This window comes from Denticeps clupeoides, chromosome 7 (assembly GCF_900700375.1).
Source record: "Denticeps clupeoides chromosome 7, fDenClu1.1, whole genome shotgun sequence".
Classification (NCBI taxonomy): Eukaryota; Metazoa; Chordata; class Actinopteri; order Clupeiformes; family Denticipitidae; genus Denticeps; species Denticeps clupeoides.
Window position 1 is genome coordinate 24,416,166 of NC_041713.1, and position 16,628 is coordinate 24,432,793.

The 16,628-nt window shown below is 46.4% G+C and overlaps 1 protein-coding gene across 1 annotated transcript in view; it reads left to right on the forward strand.

Annotated features, from left to right (window-relative positions):
• Positions 1–16,628, forward strand: part of peak1 (pseudopodium-enriched atypical kinase 1) — a 106,754-nt gene that overhangs the window by 71,540 nt on the left and 18,586 nt on the right. The window contains 3 exon segments of the mRNA XM_028985847.1: positions 532–1,209; positions 1,211–3,949; positions 11,822–12,051. Coding sequence (XP_028841680.1) covers positions 665–1,209; positions 1,211–3,949; positions 11,822–12,051 — 3,514 coding nt within the window. The 5' untranslated portion in view covers positions 532–664.

Here is a 16,628-nt window from a genome sequence, read left to right on the forward strand (position 1 = left end):
GCATGCCACAAGTAGGTTTGAAAGAGAAGTGGTTCTCAAATTAAGCTTTGTGATGTTATCCAAATCCAAAAAAGCATTACAGGAAGTCTTTGAAGTTTCAGGTTTCAAAGGAAATATCTAATTTTCTCAGCTGGAATGATTGATCAGATAATAATATTAGCTAAATAAATTTGTGAGATCATAATTTCTTAATGTTCTCATCACATGCAACCTGTTGAACTTACCCAGCCTACTTAAAACAGAGCTTAGAATTTCTGGCCGGTGCAGTACATTTCTGACAACTGGTCCATAGTCTTGTTTTCATTTCCGCTGACAACATTTCACTTCCTTGTACAGTGCAATTCTGCCTAAATCTGTGCACAGTGCAAGGACACAGCACCATCCCTTGGACACAGGCTGTCACTACTATTATGTTTTGAGTCAGAGTGAGGCTTGAACAGGTTTTAATACAGTCTTGCACTTTCAGTTCTTCAAGCATGAAATGATCATTCAATCCCATTAAATTATCTCAATTTTTGTCTCTTTTTTTAGGTTTTGTGTACAACTTGAAGATTCATTAGAGGTTGCAGTTACAGAAACATTATAGACGAGTGTTTCTCACCTCTGGATTCATGGAGGGCTTCCGAGTCCACTGACTGTGTGCCAACACACAAGGACAGGAACCATGTCCGCCTGCAACACCTTCACAGAACATGTTTGGAAACCTGGAGAGTGCAAGAATTGCTTCAAACCCAAGAGCCTGCACTGCCTGAACGAGGGAGGACCAAGAAAGGGTCCTCCTGATCAAAAACAACAAGATTTCCCTCCAGCAGGAACGAAAACCAACGCTAACCTTGCAAACAGCTCGCAGAGGAGCAGCAGCTCGGCACGGTCTGGCCATTTCCGCCCGCCTGTTGCTAAGAAGCCCACCATTGCTGTCAAGCCCACTATGATGCTGCCCTGCTCCTCTGTTGGGTTGGACTTGGAGGGAAACCACCGTCCTGCAGATGGTACAGAAACAGGAAAGACATCAGCGTTCACTGTGTGGAACCACAATGGGCTCAATCAGAAGACAGCTTCTGGACCAAACAACAATGAAGGGGAAGATTGTGATCAAATGAAGGGCTATGTACAAATCGGCCACCATGTGGCCAGTAGCAGTAGTAACAACAATGGCTTGACAGACGTCCTGAAAGAGATTGCAGGACTGGGCTCCGGCCCCAGTACAAAGCTCCAGGGATGATTTCCTGGACAGGATAAGCAGCTCGTACCGTCGCTCTCTGGAAAGAGGACTGCCTGCTGCGGGTTGCCTGGGTATGGGGAGTAGTGGTAATGCAGCCAAACGGGTCTCCCTTAGTGATAGCACTGAGATAATCAGCACTGAAGGGGGGCGCTTCTGCTATCCTGAGTTCTCCAGTGATGGGGAGGATGATGAGGACGATGAATATGATGAGAGTGAAAGGGATGATGAGCACGAGAGCTGGGATGAAAGTGATGAGGAGCTGCTCGCCATGGAAATTCGCATGAGAGGTCAGCCACGCTTTGCCAACTTCCGTGCAGCCACATTGTCTCCAGTGCCATTTGCTGCAGGAAAGAAGTGGAACACGGTACCACTGCGTAATCGCTCCTTGCAGCGCATCTGTGCTGTGGATTATGATGATAGCTATGATGAGATTCTCAATGGATATCCCTCTGTGGACGCCAATGGTGACCATAGCCTCCTGCCTTACAGAAAGAATGAGCTTCAGGGCAGTGGGTTCTTGTCAAAATCTGAGTCTGCCACCTCTCCAGAATCATCATCTTCCATGCCAGAGGACTCACACACTTCCTCTTCCAGCAGCAGCACTCCATTTGGTAACCACAATGGCCTTTACTCACCGTCTGCCACTCGGGAACCTCTTCTCAGATCAGATGTGCCTGACAAAGAGTTTCCACACAGAGCTCTGAGTTCCCCCAAGGCAACAGAGACCCACAAAGCTGTTCTCGCCATCCGACTGGAGGATCAAGATGCATGTCACAAGGAAGGTGGTGCTCTTCCTCAGGCTCTTCCAGGCCAGCCAATCACCATTAGCTTTAGCCCCACAGAGGAACAGGCCAAACCTTACAGGGTTGTAAACCTGGATAAACCCCTCATTTGCAAGCCTTATACTGTGGTGGATGTTTCTGCTTCAATGGCTAGTACAGATGAGTACACCCCAGATAATACTCCCAAACCCAAGGGACTGTCCACTCCAGTGAGCCCTCCTCCATATCCTGGTTCCCCTGTCAGCTTGTCTCTTTCTGCAGGTTCTCCAATGTCACCAGCATCACCAACTACAGTCTCACAGTCCACCTCAAATTCTTCTGTAACATCGAGCAGCCACAAGAAGCCTGGGAACATTCGTTATCAAGAGGTGTGGACGTCTAGCACCAGCCCCCGACAGAAGATTCCAAAAGTGGAGCTGGTGTCTGGTGGAGCTTCTGGGCCCTCGGTGCCTCCCAGAATTTGCAGTCACAAGTCAGCACCAACTTCTCCAATTTCTGGTTTGTCCTCTTCCCGTACCGTGCCAGTAAAATCCCCTAACTTGTCAGAGATAAAGTTCAACAGCTATAATAATGCTGGCATGCCTCCTTTTCCAATCATCATCCGTGATGAGCCTACATATGCCCGCAGTTGTAAGAATGCGGTTAAGGTCCCCATTGTCATCAACCCCAGTGCTTATGACAATTTGGCTGTATACAAGAGTTTCCTTGGTGTTGGTGGAGAGTTGCCCCAGCCCAAACCTGGAGTTGGGGGTAGGGTGACAAGTCACACCTATGAGGAGATTGGATCTTCTGAGAGTGTCCAGCCACCCCCCAGTGAGAAAGCTGAAAACAGTAAATTAACAGGGGACACAGCTACAAGTGAAGATTCCAAAACTTGTTTAGCATTTGCAATGAAATCTTATGAACTGAACAACAGAACCACTATGGACCCAAATATTGCACCAAGTGTCACCCTGGTGTCACCTGTTTCACCATCTTTTGCCCCCAGTCCCCATTCTGGCAGCCTGTCTAAGTGTACCACTGCTTTTGCCATGTCTGGGCGTATCCGCAAGCCAAGCAATGAAGCTGGGATCAGTAATGAAAATAATAATGAGGTTGTGCAATCTGCCACTGGTACTGGGCACCGTGAGAAAGCCAGTACAGTGTTGTCCCAAATAGTGGCTTCAATCCAGCCTCCCCAGTCACCACCAGAGTCCCCATCAACACAGGGGAAAGCCTGCAGCTCTGAGGAACTCTATGCAGTTCCACCTGATGCTGCCAAACAAACTCTTAGCCGACCCAAGTCACTTTTCTCTTCCACTGATGGGTGCTTGTCCAGATCTAGAAAGGAGACCCCCACCAAACAGCTCCCAAAGTCACAGAGTGCATCTGCAGCTGTAGCTCCTACCAGTCCTAAATCCGATTCTGGTGCACCATTCCCTCCTCCCAGGTCCACCTCCTCTCCCTATCATGCCTCCAATCTTCTTCAGAGACATTTCAGCAACTGGACCAAGCCCTCTCCAGGCTCCTGCAAGCCCAGTGATGGAGAGACAAGCCCAGTAGGGGGAGACAGCAGACGGTCAGCTTCTGAGAATGCCAAACCAAAACGCTGGATATCCTTCAAAAGTTTCTTCCGCCGGCGGAAGGATGAGGATGAGCAGAGGGAACGCTTGGAGAGAGAAAAGGAAAAAGGCAAGCTGGTGGGCCTGGATGGAACAGTCATTACCATGTTACCACCACCACCCTCTCAGCGCCGCCATTGGTTTGCTGAGGCCAAGACAGATGATCCCAGCCAGAAACCCACTATCATCTTTACATATAAGCCAGACAGCAGTGCCATGAGTGATGGAGAAGGCGAGCTGCGTGTGGAGGAGAGCGCAGAGACTGGAGAGCGATCAAGACCCCTGTCTCCGGGACAGTCAGCTCCACACAGCAGAGCCAGCCTCCTGATCAGCAAAGTTATGAGGTATTTTTTTCAGACTGAATTCCCTTAGCGGCCCCTCAAGGTCATTGTTCTAATTACAGTATTTCCACTGCTCAGGAACTCTTCACATGGTAGCAGCTATATCTCTGAGTCTGATGAGAATCTGTACCACTTGTTAATGATCTAGGCTTTTTCTAGTCATTATTAGCTACAATCTGGTGCTGAAAGTATTAATAACAGTAATATTTCTTGCAAGTCCACTGCTCCACTGTATAGTTAACTCTGACCCTGTAGGGAGAACTATGCCTCATTCAGCAGCCACCATACTAACAGCATTTGTCCACTGAGCCTCATAAATCTAAAAGCAGAGGCCACCAGTCATGACTAGGTCCTCTGTGTCAGCTCGCATCTCCTCAGTCTCGATTGGTCAGCTCCAATCTGTGTGTGTGTTTGGCCAGCTTGTCTGTACCATTATTTGGCTTGAGATATAATTGATATGATCGATATGACAGATTGAGTGATATATCTACCACTGTGACTGTCATTAACTTTTTTAACCCTGGGCCCCTTTTCTAATTGAAATACCCCAAATTAAATTGAGGACATCTCTTCAACTGTAAAATATAAAAAATATTTTATTCTAAATCATAACGCTCCTGATATTGATCCAGAGTGTAGGAATAAACATATACAATATGTCAACTGAGTCAGAGAAAATGAAGATGGAACACTGAAAAAAATAAAATGCACTTTTACAGTGTTTTGGCCATCTAAGAGAGAGTTTAAACCCTAAACTAAACCCTATTAATAAACCTGCATCAAACATATTGCTATAAAAGAGAACAGTGAGCATTAGAAGAGAAGTTTCCAACCTATCAATTTGGGCATGTTTTGGACACCATATTTGAAATTTCTCAGATCCAAACTGTATTGATTACATTACAAAATGTAATGTAAAAATGTAAACATAAAAAAATATAACAATTGTATAAAAATATATAACAAATGGAATAAATATACATTATTGTGTATCATGCCATTGTTTGAATGAGTTCTTTTTAGAAGTGAGGCACAGTGGCAGCTGGCACTTTCTGCAGTATATGGGTGTTTTCACCCTGTGGATGCCAACACTATTGTCTGCCTCAACTTCTTCTGCACACAGGAGATGCTCTTCATCAGAAGAGCTTATAGATGCTGAGGTATATTTCCTATTTTTCATATATTTAGTACAGCTTTTTTGCTGTGCCATCATAGTTGATTTTCTTTCAGAATCTACAGAAACAGTAGTGTCTGTCATGTCTTGTGGACTGTTGTGCATTTTGCCTGTAATTCTGGACACTACATGCAGGCATATCTCTCAATCACATTAATCGATTTGAATGCTTCATGCCTTGTTTGAATCACCAGAGTCTAGGGAAATGAGGGTTTTTTTGGTGGGAATAAAATAATCAACGACATTCACTATGCACAAAGCGTGAAACGCTGTGTGTGTGCACATAATGGCTGTAATGTGGTAATGTTTTTGCCCTTTTTAGGTGTCTCGAGGCAATTACACTGCCTGGCCTTGGAATTTTGTTTTATTTACATAGTTTTGGTTTTTGTGTGCCTTTAGTCGAGATTCACTAGGTTAAGATGATATGCGATATCTATGTTTATGTTCATGTTATAGGCAGGGGCCTTAGCTTTGAACAGGTTAACTCTGACCTTTTTTTCCGCCTGGAAAAGTGATTGGCCTTTCACCCGACCTCACTCTGAATTTGTATTAATGGTCTGGCTTTAGATTCCTCACTAATAGTTGCACTAGATGGTCTCAGAAGACCTTCTGCCTTTTTGTTTATTGATGTTTACATTTTTATATTTATTATATTTATTTTTTAATTCTGTCACTAATTACATCCAGTTTCACTGCTTATAGATGCTGTAATATATTTCCTATTTTTTCATATATATAAAGTATTATCCCTTGTTGTATTACTGTATAGACACAAACCGTTTCATTCAGATCCGGATTTGCTGGTAGTGTAGTAAGGAGATGATGTAACAAATTCTGCTGTTGGTTCTCGGTTTCTGGTTCCTGCATCTGCTGTTCCCCCCACCTACATAAACCACTTTTTGTGGTGTTGTAAGCTCTTCCTGTGTGCTCTGGTAATGGAACCATCAGTATGCTCAGCACGCAACCTTTGGTCCCCTCACCAGTGGTTGTCATGCTCATAAAGTGAGTGTTGCTTGGAAATCCCCACATGTTTGTCACCCAAAAGATTTAATTTTTTCACTGCATATAGCACAGGGAAGGGTCAGTCTTCTGTCTGGTGCAGAGGAAGGGTTAATACCCTCGTCCATGTAATCAGGCCTTTTGATTGGCTGTGGGTGTGTTCCATGCTGGCTTGCTGACAACACCACAAAACAGGTGAGCACTGCAGTGAGAAGTACAAAAAGAACCAGAGACAGGCAAGGAAACGGTGTGCGTGTGAGAGAGTGAACCAGTAAGGAGTCCAGCCAGACAGAGCTGAAGCTTGAATTCCTCACCCTTCAGGAATGCATCCAGGTAGAGCTTGAGCCTCTAAAACCAGCATTCCTACACTGATGGGGAGCTGTGTGAGCCACTACAGAAGGTGAGGACCACCACTGTCCTACACAAGGAGGGGTTAAGTACATTTATTTTGTGTGCGTGTATGTGAGTAGGTATGCACATGCCTGTGTGTAAAAAGTACAGGGCATGTTTAGACTGTAAGAACAAGTCCTGACATTAAGCATTAGCTGCCAGTGTTCAGCCATGACTGTGGGCTCTGTTAAAGGTATCTGGAGTTTGAATGTTGATGTAAGTGCAAGTGGAGCTCTTCCTATGGTTTATTCAACCCCAACAGATTTTCTATTGTTCTATAAGTGTATAAAATATGATTTTTTTTTCTCTGAGATGATGAGATATTCCTGGAAAGCTTTGAGAATGTGTTGCACATATGGTCTTATGTGCACATTGTCTTGCTCTTTGTCTAGGGTAATATAGACTCGAGTAGCATAAAAGAGGAGTTAAAATAGTCATGTAGAGAGTTGTATACCAATGCTTTTATGTTTGGCTGCCAATGTTGGCTGCTGGTGACACTGGGGCTTTAATTTCCTTAAAGATATTTTTTATATGGAGCATTAGGATATGGCACAGCCTGTAGTTTGATTTGAGGTTGTTACACTTAGGCATACAATACACTCTGTTTATGGGCAGTCTGTCGGTGTAATCAAACACCGTCTGAGTGCCAAAGATCAAGTTGTCCAGTGGGTGGACCTCCTGTCACAGTGAGGTGACACATTGGGCCATAAATGCAATGCAAAATTAACTTCATATGGTTAGCCTGCAATCTTTTACTAGTTTTACAAAGTCAAATTTTTCCTGCTCCTAATTATACCATATACAGAGTCATCTTCTTCCTTTGGCACGGTGGATCAAACGGTCTGGTTGTCCGCATAAAAGATTTGGCAAATGTATTACAACGGATGGCCTTCCTAACGCAATCACATTTACCAGGATCCAGGACCGACACAAAGAATCACACGGGCACAACCCAGTGACTGGGTTATACCACATACAAAGTGCGTGAAATGAACCAGAAACAACATAATGTAAAAACATAGAGATCAGGGTTTTTACCAAATTTTACACCTTATATTCACCACACTTGGATTAATTTAAAACTATTTCATATAGAATCTTATTGTTCATATTACTGTGAAGTCCATATTGGTCGGACCTGGAGATTTATTGATATTTTCCTGTATTCAATATCCTTAAAAAAATTTATTTTGTCATAAAGCACTATATATTCTGATGTATATGATGGAACAGAGATTGTTATTACATATTTATGTTTTCAAGATATCCAATGAATGTGTTGCATCTAAGGTTGCAACAATGAGATATTTTGGTGGTGCGATTATAGTCCCGGATTCACGATAATGTGGATTATTTTACAGGACTATTAATATTTTAAAATATATGAATCACACAAACACATTATATAAAGACTTTGAATTTCAGAAGCTATTCATTGCAGACAATTAGAAAATATAAATGTGTAAATAAAATAAAATGAATCACTGTACACATCTATAGGTAGCATAACTCAATTTTTCCTGCCAAAATCCTTCATTTTAACACAGTGACAAAGAAACAAGTTAATGGGGCAGTGGTGGCCAGTGGTGGCCTAGTGGTTAAGGAAGTGACCCCATAATTAGAAGGTTGCCGGTTTAAATCCCGAGCCGCCAAGGTGCCACTGAGGTGCCACTGAGCAAAGCACCGTACCCACACACTGCTTCCCAGGTGCCTGTCATGGCTGCCCACTGCTCACCAAGGGTGATGGTTAAAAGCAGAGGACACATTTTGTTGTGTGCACCATGTGCTGCGCTGCAGTGTATCACAATGACAATCACTTCACTTTCACTTTCAAATAATTTTAAACCTGTTAAATCAAATCTGAAGCAAACTGCAATCTTCAATCAGTACCCTACAAAATTACACGGCTAAATGATTTTAGTGCTGTCTGAGTTTTTAATGGATTGGACTAGTGTTTACTTTTTTAAAATAATAAAATGCTGTAAAAATGTGATCTGGCAGCTTGAACGCCACCTTTTTATTGTAAAAATACGTATTTTATGCCATTGATTTAGAAAACAAGTGGTGAATTTTGACAGCTTTAGTACTCTATATCCCTGTCCCCTCCCCATGGCACTCGACCCCCCTGTGGCACCTTTTGACATCATTTAGCACACAAGGCCTCTGAGTGGTGCTGTTCTCGGGATTCAGAGCAAAGAGCAGTTCATGAACTACCTTTAGTCTACCTTAATCTGCATCATGTTTTCATGATGATTTCGGGATGCTGCTATATGTTTCAGATTTTGGATCCTTTGTAATTAATGTTTTTCTGCAGGCTCTGCAAATGTGTCCTGAATTTGTGGTCCTGGATTTCTCCTTTAGCATCTTTTGGGTATTCAAAATATTCCCACACAGGAGACTTCAAGCACTTCCTAGGTGGAGGAGTCCTGTTGTTGGTTATCTCTCATTGTCTCATTGCCATGATCCACTTGGGGTGTTTTGTGTATGTTTTACTTTGTCCGTGCAGACAAAGTTCTGGCAGAATTGTTTTGTAATATTGAGAAAATCACAATGGACAATGGATTAACTGCAACATTTCACACCACGGTTAATCATCAAACTGGTAAATCCCTGCAACCCTAGTTACATTTACATTTACAGCATTTATCAGACTCCCTTATCTAGAGCAACTTACAATCATTAGTTACAGGGACACTCCCCCCTGGAGACACTCAGGGTTAAGTGTCTTGCTCAGGGACACAATGGTAGTAAGTGGGATTTGAACCTGGGTCTTCTGGTTCATAGGCGAGTGTGTTACCCGCTAGGCTACTACCACCACCTAGTTCATGTATATACCATAAATAATCTTTAGTGATGCATAGTCTCACAGGATGGATGCATTTAATTTGCAAAACACTTTAATCTGCATGAGCTCACCGTCTCACTGAGCTCATGCATTATAGAGGCACATACAGTCAGTCTGTCTGATTTCAAAATGTCTGTCATACATTATGCATTAGAACCATCAGAAAATTGAGGACTGTTTAGGACAACCAGTGATATCATTTATATGTATTATATAACTATGTATGTGTTTACTTTGTTTTTTTTTTTTTTGTTCCTGTATAAAAAAAAAAAATAATCGTTGCTTCTTTATGATCAATCAGTAGTTACAGGGACATTCACGTTGGAGAAACTCTGGCTGATCATCACAGCTCAATTTTCATCACTGGTGCTAGGAAGGTTTCTCTCAGTCAGTGCTGCTTTGAATCTCCTTCTCCAGTCTCCTTCTTTGACGTCTCAGATGCTGCTAGGCTCATATCTGCACCAGTAGACCTGAAAGGCATATATAAAGCACTCTCAATACCAAGCCGTGCTTAAGAAATCTGTTTCTTCTTTAAATTTCGATCACCAATGTCATTTTGTTGTGTGATTTTTGTCTTTCTGGCCTTTTTATGTTCACCAAGTAGGATATGCTTTTACTAGGGATTGGCCCTATCTGGATAATGATGCGATTTACATATCAGCTATATGACAGAGCTGATCTACTTACTTATCCATTTTTCATTTTTCAGTCAAGTTGGACAACGTTTTGCACAAGATCTGACTGCAATGCAGAGCTCCATGTATTGGAAGTTTTATTATATGAACAGACCTCTTTTTTTTGGGATTCTTTATATGCTCAGTCATTTCTGAAAGCCATATTGTGTTCTTAATTGTCACGACTACGGACTGACGGGGGAAGGAAGCGCAGAGGTGGGACATGCTGGGAACAGGGTTTTATTATAAATAAACAATAAATACAAATAAACGCGGCTCGGTGGCCGAAAACAGTTTAAACCAATGGGAGAACATAAACTTGCCCGCAGGCGTGTGGCGATTGCCAGAACTGAAAATACAAAAAATACACAACAGTGCACTAATGTCCACGAAAATGCCGTCCCTCCTGAAGGGACGGAAATCTCCGGCTTTTATGCGTCGTCAGGATTGGCCACAGGTGATGAGCCCAGCTGCAGTCAATCCTGACATTAATAAAGTGCATGGGAGCAGCCACAACTAACGAGCCAATCAAGTTTTCTCACAAAAGAAGTGTGTGACAACAATAATATCAAAGCAAAAAGATTCACTTGTATCAGAATGGAAATCAATATCTGCACTAATGTAATGTAATGTATTTGATCGGCTTGGAAAAAATGTAGTTCACCCAATACTATTTTTTACTATCTGTATGCAGGATTATGGAAACTATTATGGACAGATCCATGCCAGTGGTCCACAAATTTAGGGGTACTTTTTTGGCTCTTCAACTCTCACAATTCTGTAGATGACAGTAAAGAGCGAGTGAAGGGATATGACTCTGTATCACAATCTAATTTCATGGTAGGAGTTCTGGGTGGAATGAACATATGCACTTGGTCACATTTCATACAGAAAGCAGTCATATTTTGAACACTTGTTCTAATAGGTTTTGAAAGGAATGTCAGACACAGCAGCACTGACAGAAATAATTACTGCTGGGTAGAGATTCACCATCCTGTGACCACTTATGAAAGACTAGATTAAAAAAGTGACAAGTGTCTACAAGGCATAGAATTTACTACGTAAATTCTATAATAGATTTCATGCTGCCAACACATTAATATATCTAGGGGCAGTGGTGGCCTAGCGGTTAAGGAAGCGGGCCCGTAATCAGAAGGTTGCCGGTTCGAATCCGGACCCGCCAAGGTACCACTGAGGTGCCATTGAGCAAAGCACCATTCCCACACACTGCTCCCTGGGCGTCGGTCATGGCTGCCCACTGCTCACTCAGGGTGATGGGATAAATGCAGAAGACAAATTTCACTGTGTGCACCGTGTGCTGTGCTGCTGTGTATCACATGTGACAATCACTTCACTTTAAATACATAATCACAAGTGTTCAATAAAATGAATCTCACCCCATCTGCTTTTCCTGAAAGTGAAGTAATTATCACTGCAGCACAGCACACATGCACACAACGAAATGTGCCCTCTGCTTTTAATCAATCAGCCTTAGTGAGCAATGGGCGCCAGGGGAGCAGTGTGTGGGGTTGGTGCTTTGTTCAGTGGCACATCTGTGGCACCTTGGCAGATCGGGATTTGAATCAGCAACCTTCTGATTACAAGACCCGCTTCCATAACCACTAGACCACCACTTCCCCACTGGGTTTGTGTGTTGTAGCTTCTCGAACAAGCTTCTCTAAAAGATTATTGACATCCTAATGTGAGAAGACGTCACATTAGGATGTTTTCCTACACATTAGGAACTTTCCTACCTGGTTCTTTCTGTGTCTCACTCTCTATTTGTCTCTCAGCCAGGTGCCAGTGGATGGACGAGAAGATGAGATCCCCAGCGCCACCTCCCTGCCTGCTAAACTGGAACTGTCATCCATTGGGGAGGTGGGAGCTGCTGTGCGACCAGGGGCCAATGCTGCTCCAGCCAGTGAGGGCAGCGCCAGTCTGGGTGAGCCAGAAGAGGAGGGCAGCCATTCCCACTCACATTCACCCACCTCCAGTTCCTGCAGTGCCACCTACAGCAACCTGGGTAAGAGCAGGAAATATAACTGAAATGATCTCAATCACTCACCCAGGACATGCAACCCCCATTCACTCACACATGCATACCTACACACAAACTGGACAACATGGAGCAAACCCACACAAACATGGGTAGAGCATTTAAACCCTGCATGCACAAACTCACAAATAGCCACAACACTACCTGCCACATGACCATGTGGCCAGCTGGGAAGCTTATTTTGTTGTATTTTGGAATATAATACCAATCTTACAGTTGGTTTAAAATAGTTGAGAGCCTGAAAGCTGATAAACATTGAAAAATAACACGGAGAGGTGGTTTATTAGATACCTCTGTACCCCTGTGTCTCTGGACTCTGTCAAATTTTTCTGTCTCCCAGATCAGGGCTGTGGGGGCCATAGAATCACTTCCAAGATTCTTAATGACATTGACTGTATGTTTAGGGTCTTTGTCCAGCTGCAGAATAAAATTAGGGCCATTTATACATCTGCCTCTTATTATTGCATGATGGCTAAGTAACTGCCTGTATTTTTCACTATTGAGGACCCCATTAATCCTGACCAAATTTCCATTTGGAAAAATGCAGCCCCAAACATGCTTCAGTGTTGCCTGCAGTCATTCGTTGCTTCATTGTTACCGCCCTCCAGTATTGAGTTTAGGTTCAAAATTCACAAATAAATATCACACCATTCACAAATATATTTTTGATTACTACCACAACAAAACGCTGCGTTATATTTATGACATTTTTCCCAAAACTTGTGTTTTCGCAATTCCTTGCAAGACCACAACAATGCGCGATAGTAGCACAATGTTGTTTAACATTAAATCAAACTCTCGATTATCAATTGATGTGATTGGCTACCTTTTGAAAAAACACATTTGTGAATCAAGTGCAATCAGGCAGTTCCAAAAATCTACAAATAAATGTTCACAAATATATATGGTGGTTTGTGAAAGCAGGTTTATCGGTTTGTGAATAAATGTAACTGCACTGACATTTGTGCATTGAGTTTTATATTTGAGTTATATATTTGTGAATCATTTGTTGCTGAATGTCAGGCGTGTAACCACACAGACAATCGTGAGAGATTGGATACGCCCTAGTGTGCGGGATTTACCCAAACGCGGAGAGAACCGCGGGAGGTTGGAAGACACACGTGATTGTTGTTGTAACGCCCGAGCGCTAAAAGCGGAATCCCACCGGGGAAACGGCGTTACGATAAACCGGCCGATAACAGTAGCTCGCGAGCTGAAGAGACGGAACTCACGGTACCGGAGATGGAGAGGACTGGATACAGGAAGCAGGTGAGAGCTCATGGACCATGAATGAAACACGATGTCTGAGCGAGGAGCAGGCGCCAGGACTTCCTGTTTATCTCCTGTCCTAACCAATCCTCGCTCTTCCTCGCAGTCACCTGACTCGCTCACCTGACAGGACCCCCCCCTCGACGACCGGCTCCTGACAGTCCCGGACGAGAAGGCTGGCGGCGATGGAAGGCCGAGATGAGGCCCGGGTCCAAGATGAACCGGGAGGGAACCCAGGAACGTTCCTCGGGGCCGTAGCCCTCCCAGTCCACAAGATACTGGAAGCCCCGGCCATGAGGACGAGAGTCCAGGATCCGGCGGATGGTGAAGGCGGGACCACCATCGATGATCCGAGGAGCAGGCGGAGGGGCTGAGGGGGGAACGAGTGGGGAGGAGACATACGGCTTGATGTGGAAAACGGGGTGGACCTTGAGAGATGAGGGGAGGCGCATAGGTGACCGGGTTGATTTGAGTGGTCACGGGGTAGGGACCGACGAAGCGAGGCATCAGCTTCTTGGAATCGGTGTCCAGACGAAGGTGACGAGTGGAGAGCCAAACTCGATCGCTGGGCTGGAAGGAACGTCCCGGACGGTGCCGACGTCGGTGCTGACGGATGTAGTCAGAGTTGGCTCGAGTGATGGCAGTCCGGGCCTTGATCCAGGCTGAACGGCACCGCCGAACCAGGTCCTGCGCCGCCGGAACATCGACCTCTGCTTCCTGGTGAGCAAAGAGGGGCGGTGAGTAGCCGAAACAGACCTCAAAGGGAGACAAGCCCGTAGCAGAGGAAGAGTGCAGGTTGTGGGAGAGCTCGGCCCAGAGCAGGAACCGAGGCCAGAGACGGGGCTGCGAGGACACAAAGCAGCGCAGGAAGCGGCCGAGTTGCTGATTGGCCCGCTCAGCCTGACCATTGGACTGGGGATGGTATCCAGAAGAGAGACTGCGGGTGGCACCGATCAGACGGCAGAAGGCTTTCCAGAATCCGGCGATGAATTGGGGCCCCCTGTCTGAGACGACATCTGTCGGAAACCCATGCAGCCGGACCATGTGCTCCAGAAGCAACTCTGCAGTGGTTTTGGCGGAGGGGAGTCCGGACAAAGCCACCAGGTGCACTGCCTTGGAGAACCGGTCCACGATGGTGAGGATGGTGTCCTTCCCGTCCACGGGAGGGAGACCGGTGACAAAGTCCAATCCCACATGTGACCAGGGGTGCCGGGGAACTGGGAGAGGACGCAGATCACCAACCGGAGGAGAGGGAGAAGACTTCGACCGAGCACAGGTCTCACAAGCGGAGGTGAATTCTCGGACGTCTCGCCGCATGGAGGGCCACCACAAAGCGCGCTGGAGGAGGCGAAGGGTACGGGCCGGACCAGGATGCCCCGAGAGCGGAGAGGAGTGGGCCCAAAGCAGAGCCTCTTGGCGGCAGCAGGAGGGAACATAAAGACGACCAGGTGGCGTCTCCGGAGGAGCCGGCTCCCCAGACAGCGCACGCCGGATGGAGTCCTCCAGAGGCCAACGAAGAGACGCAACGATCCGCTCGGCAGGTATGATGGGGTCCGGATCCGGATCCGGGACAGACGAAGAAAATTGCCGGGAGAGGGCGTCTGCCTTAGTGTTCTTGGATCCGGGACGGTAGGCCAGCTGGAAATTGAAAGATTAAAAAAAAAAAGCCCAACGAGCCTGGCGGGGGTTGAGCTGTTTGGCTGAGCGGATGTGGATCAGGTTCTGGTGGTCGGTCCAGATCAGGAATGGCTCAACAGCGCCCTGGAGCCAGTGCCGCCACTCCTCCAGAGCCCACTTGATGGCCAGCAGCTCACGGTCCCCAACCCCGTAACGCTGCTGAGTGGGAGAGAACTTACGGGAGAAGAAGCAACACGGATGGAGCTTCCTGTCTGGACCACGTTGTGAGAGGACAGCGCCCGCGCCCACATCGGACGCGTCCACCTCGACAACGAACTGCTCGGCCGGGTCCGGATGGCGAAGAATAGGAGCAGAGGTCAAGAGACTGATGAGGTGATGGAAGGCCCAAAGTGCCTCTGGAGGAAGAAGAAACGGCCGGGGTTGATGAGCTGGTTTAGTGAGAGTCGTCAGGGGTGCTACAACTGAACTGAAACCCCGGATAAAACGCCGATAGAAATTGGCGAACCCCAGGAAGCTTTGCAGCTGCTTAAGACTAGTGGGTTGGGGCCACTTGGTCACAGCTTTAACCTTCTGGGGATCCATGGCCACGCCATGGGTAGAGATGGTATAACCCAGAAACGAGGTGGAGCGCTGGTGGAAGGCGCACTTTTCCAGTTTTCCTGGTGGGCAAGCAGACGTTTCAAGACGGCTCTCACATGAAGGACATGATCCTGTTCATTCTGGGAGTACACTAGAATGTCGTCCAGGTACGCAAACACCCACCGCCCCAGCATGTCCCGGAGGACGTCGTTGATGAAATGCTGGAACACGGCGGGCGCATTGCACAACCCGAACGGCATCACTAGGTACTCCCAGTGTCCTGTCGGAGTAATGAAGGCGGTCTTCCACTCATCCCCCTCCGGGACGCGCACGAGGTTGTAGGCGCTGCGCAGATCCAGCTTGGTGAAGATGGAGGCCCGGGAGAGGGAATCCAATGCCGTGGAGAGGAGAGGAAGCGGGTGCCGGTTCTTGACTGTGGCCTTGTTCAGCCCCCGGTAGTCAATGCAGGGGCGGAGGCCCCCCTCCTTCTTCTTAACGAAAAAAAAACATGTGGCCGCAGGGGAGGTGGAGGGCCAGATGAAGCCCTGTTGGAGGGCCTCCGCGATGTAATCCTCCATCGCCCTGTTCTCTGCGGGGGACAGAGAGAACAGCCGACCTCGAGGCAGCACTGCCCCAGGTAAGAGGTCGATGGCGACGTCATAAGGACGGTGCGGAGGCAGGGTGGAGGCTCGCTGTTTGCTGAAGACCTCAGCGAGGTCACGATAAGATGCAGGGATGGATTCGATGTCGGCGGGCGGGGGGGGTTGGGGACTCTGGAGCACGTGCTTGTCCTGGGAAGCAGACAGTGCTGGCGGCAGGCAGGACCCCAGTCCAGGATGCGGTTTTCAGACCAGAGAACGTGTGGATCGTGGAGCTGGAGCCATGGATAACCCAGGATGAGAGGTGATGAAGGTGCCGAGATGACCAGGAAGTGGATGTGTTCAGAGTGGAGGCCGATGGACATCAGATCTGGCTGGGTCTGAGACTGGACTGGATAAGGTTGGAGAGGGTGTCCATCGACAGAGGTGACGGGAATGAAACGGGTGACTGCCTCCAGG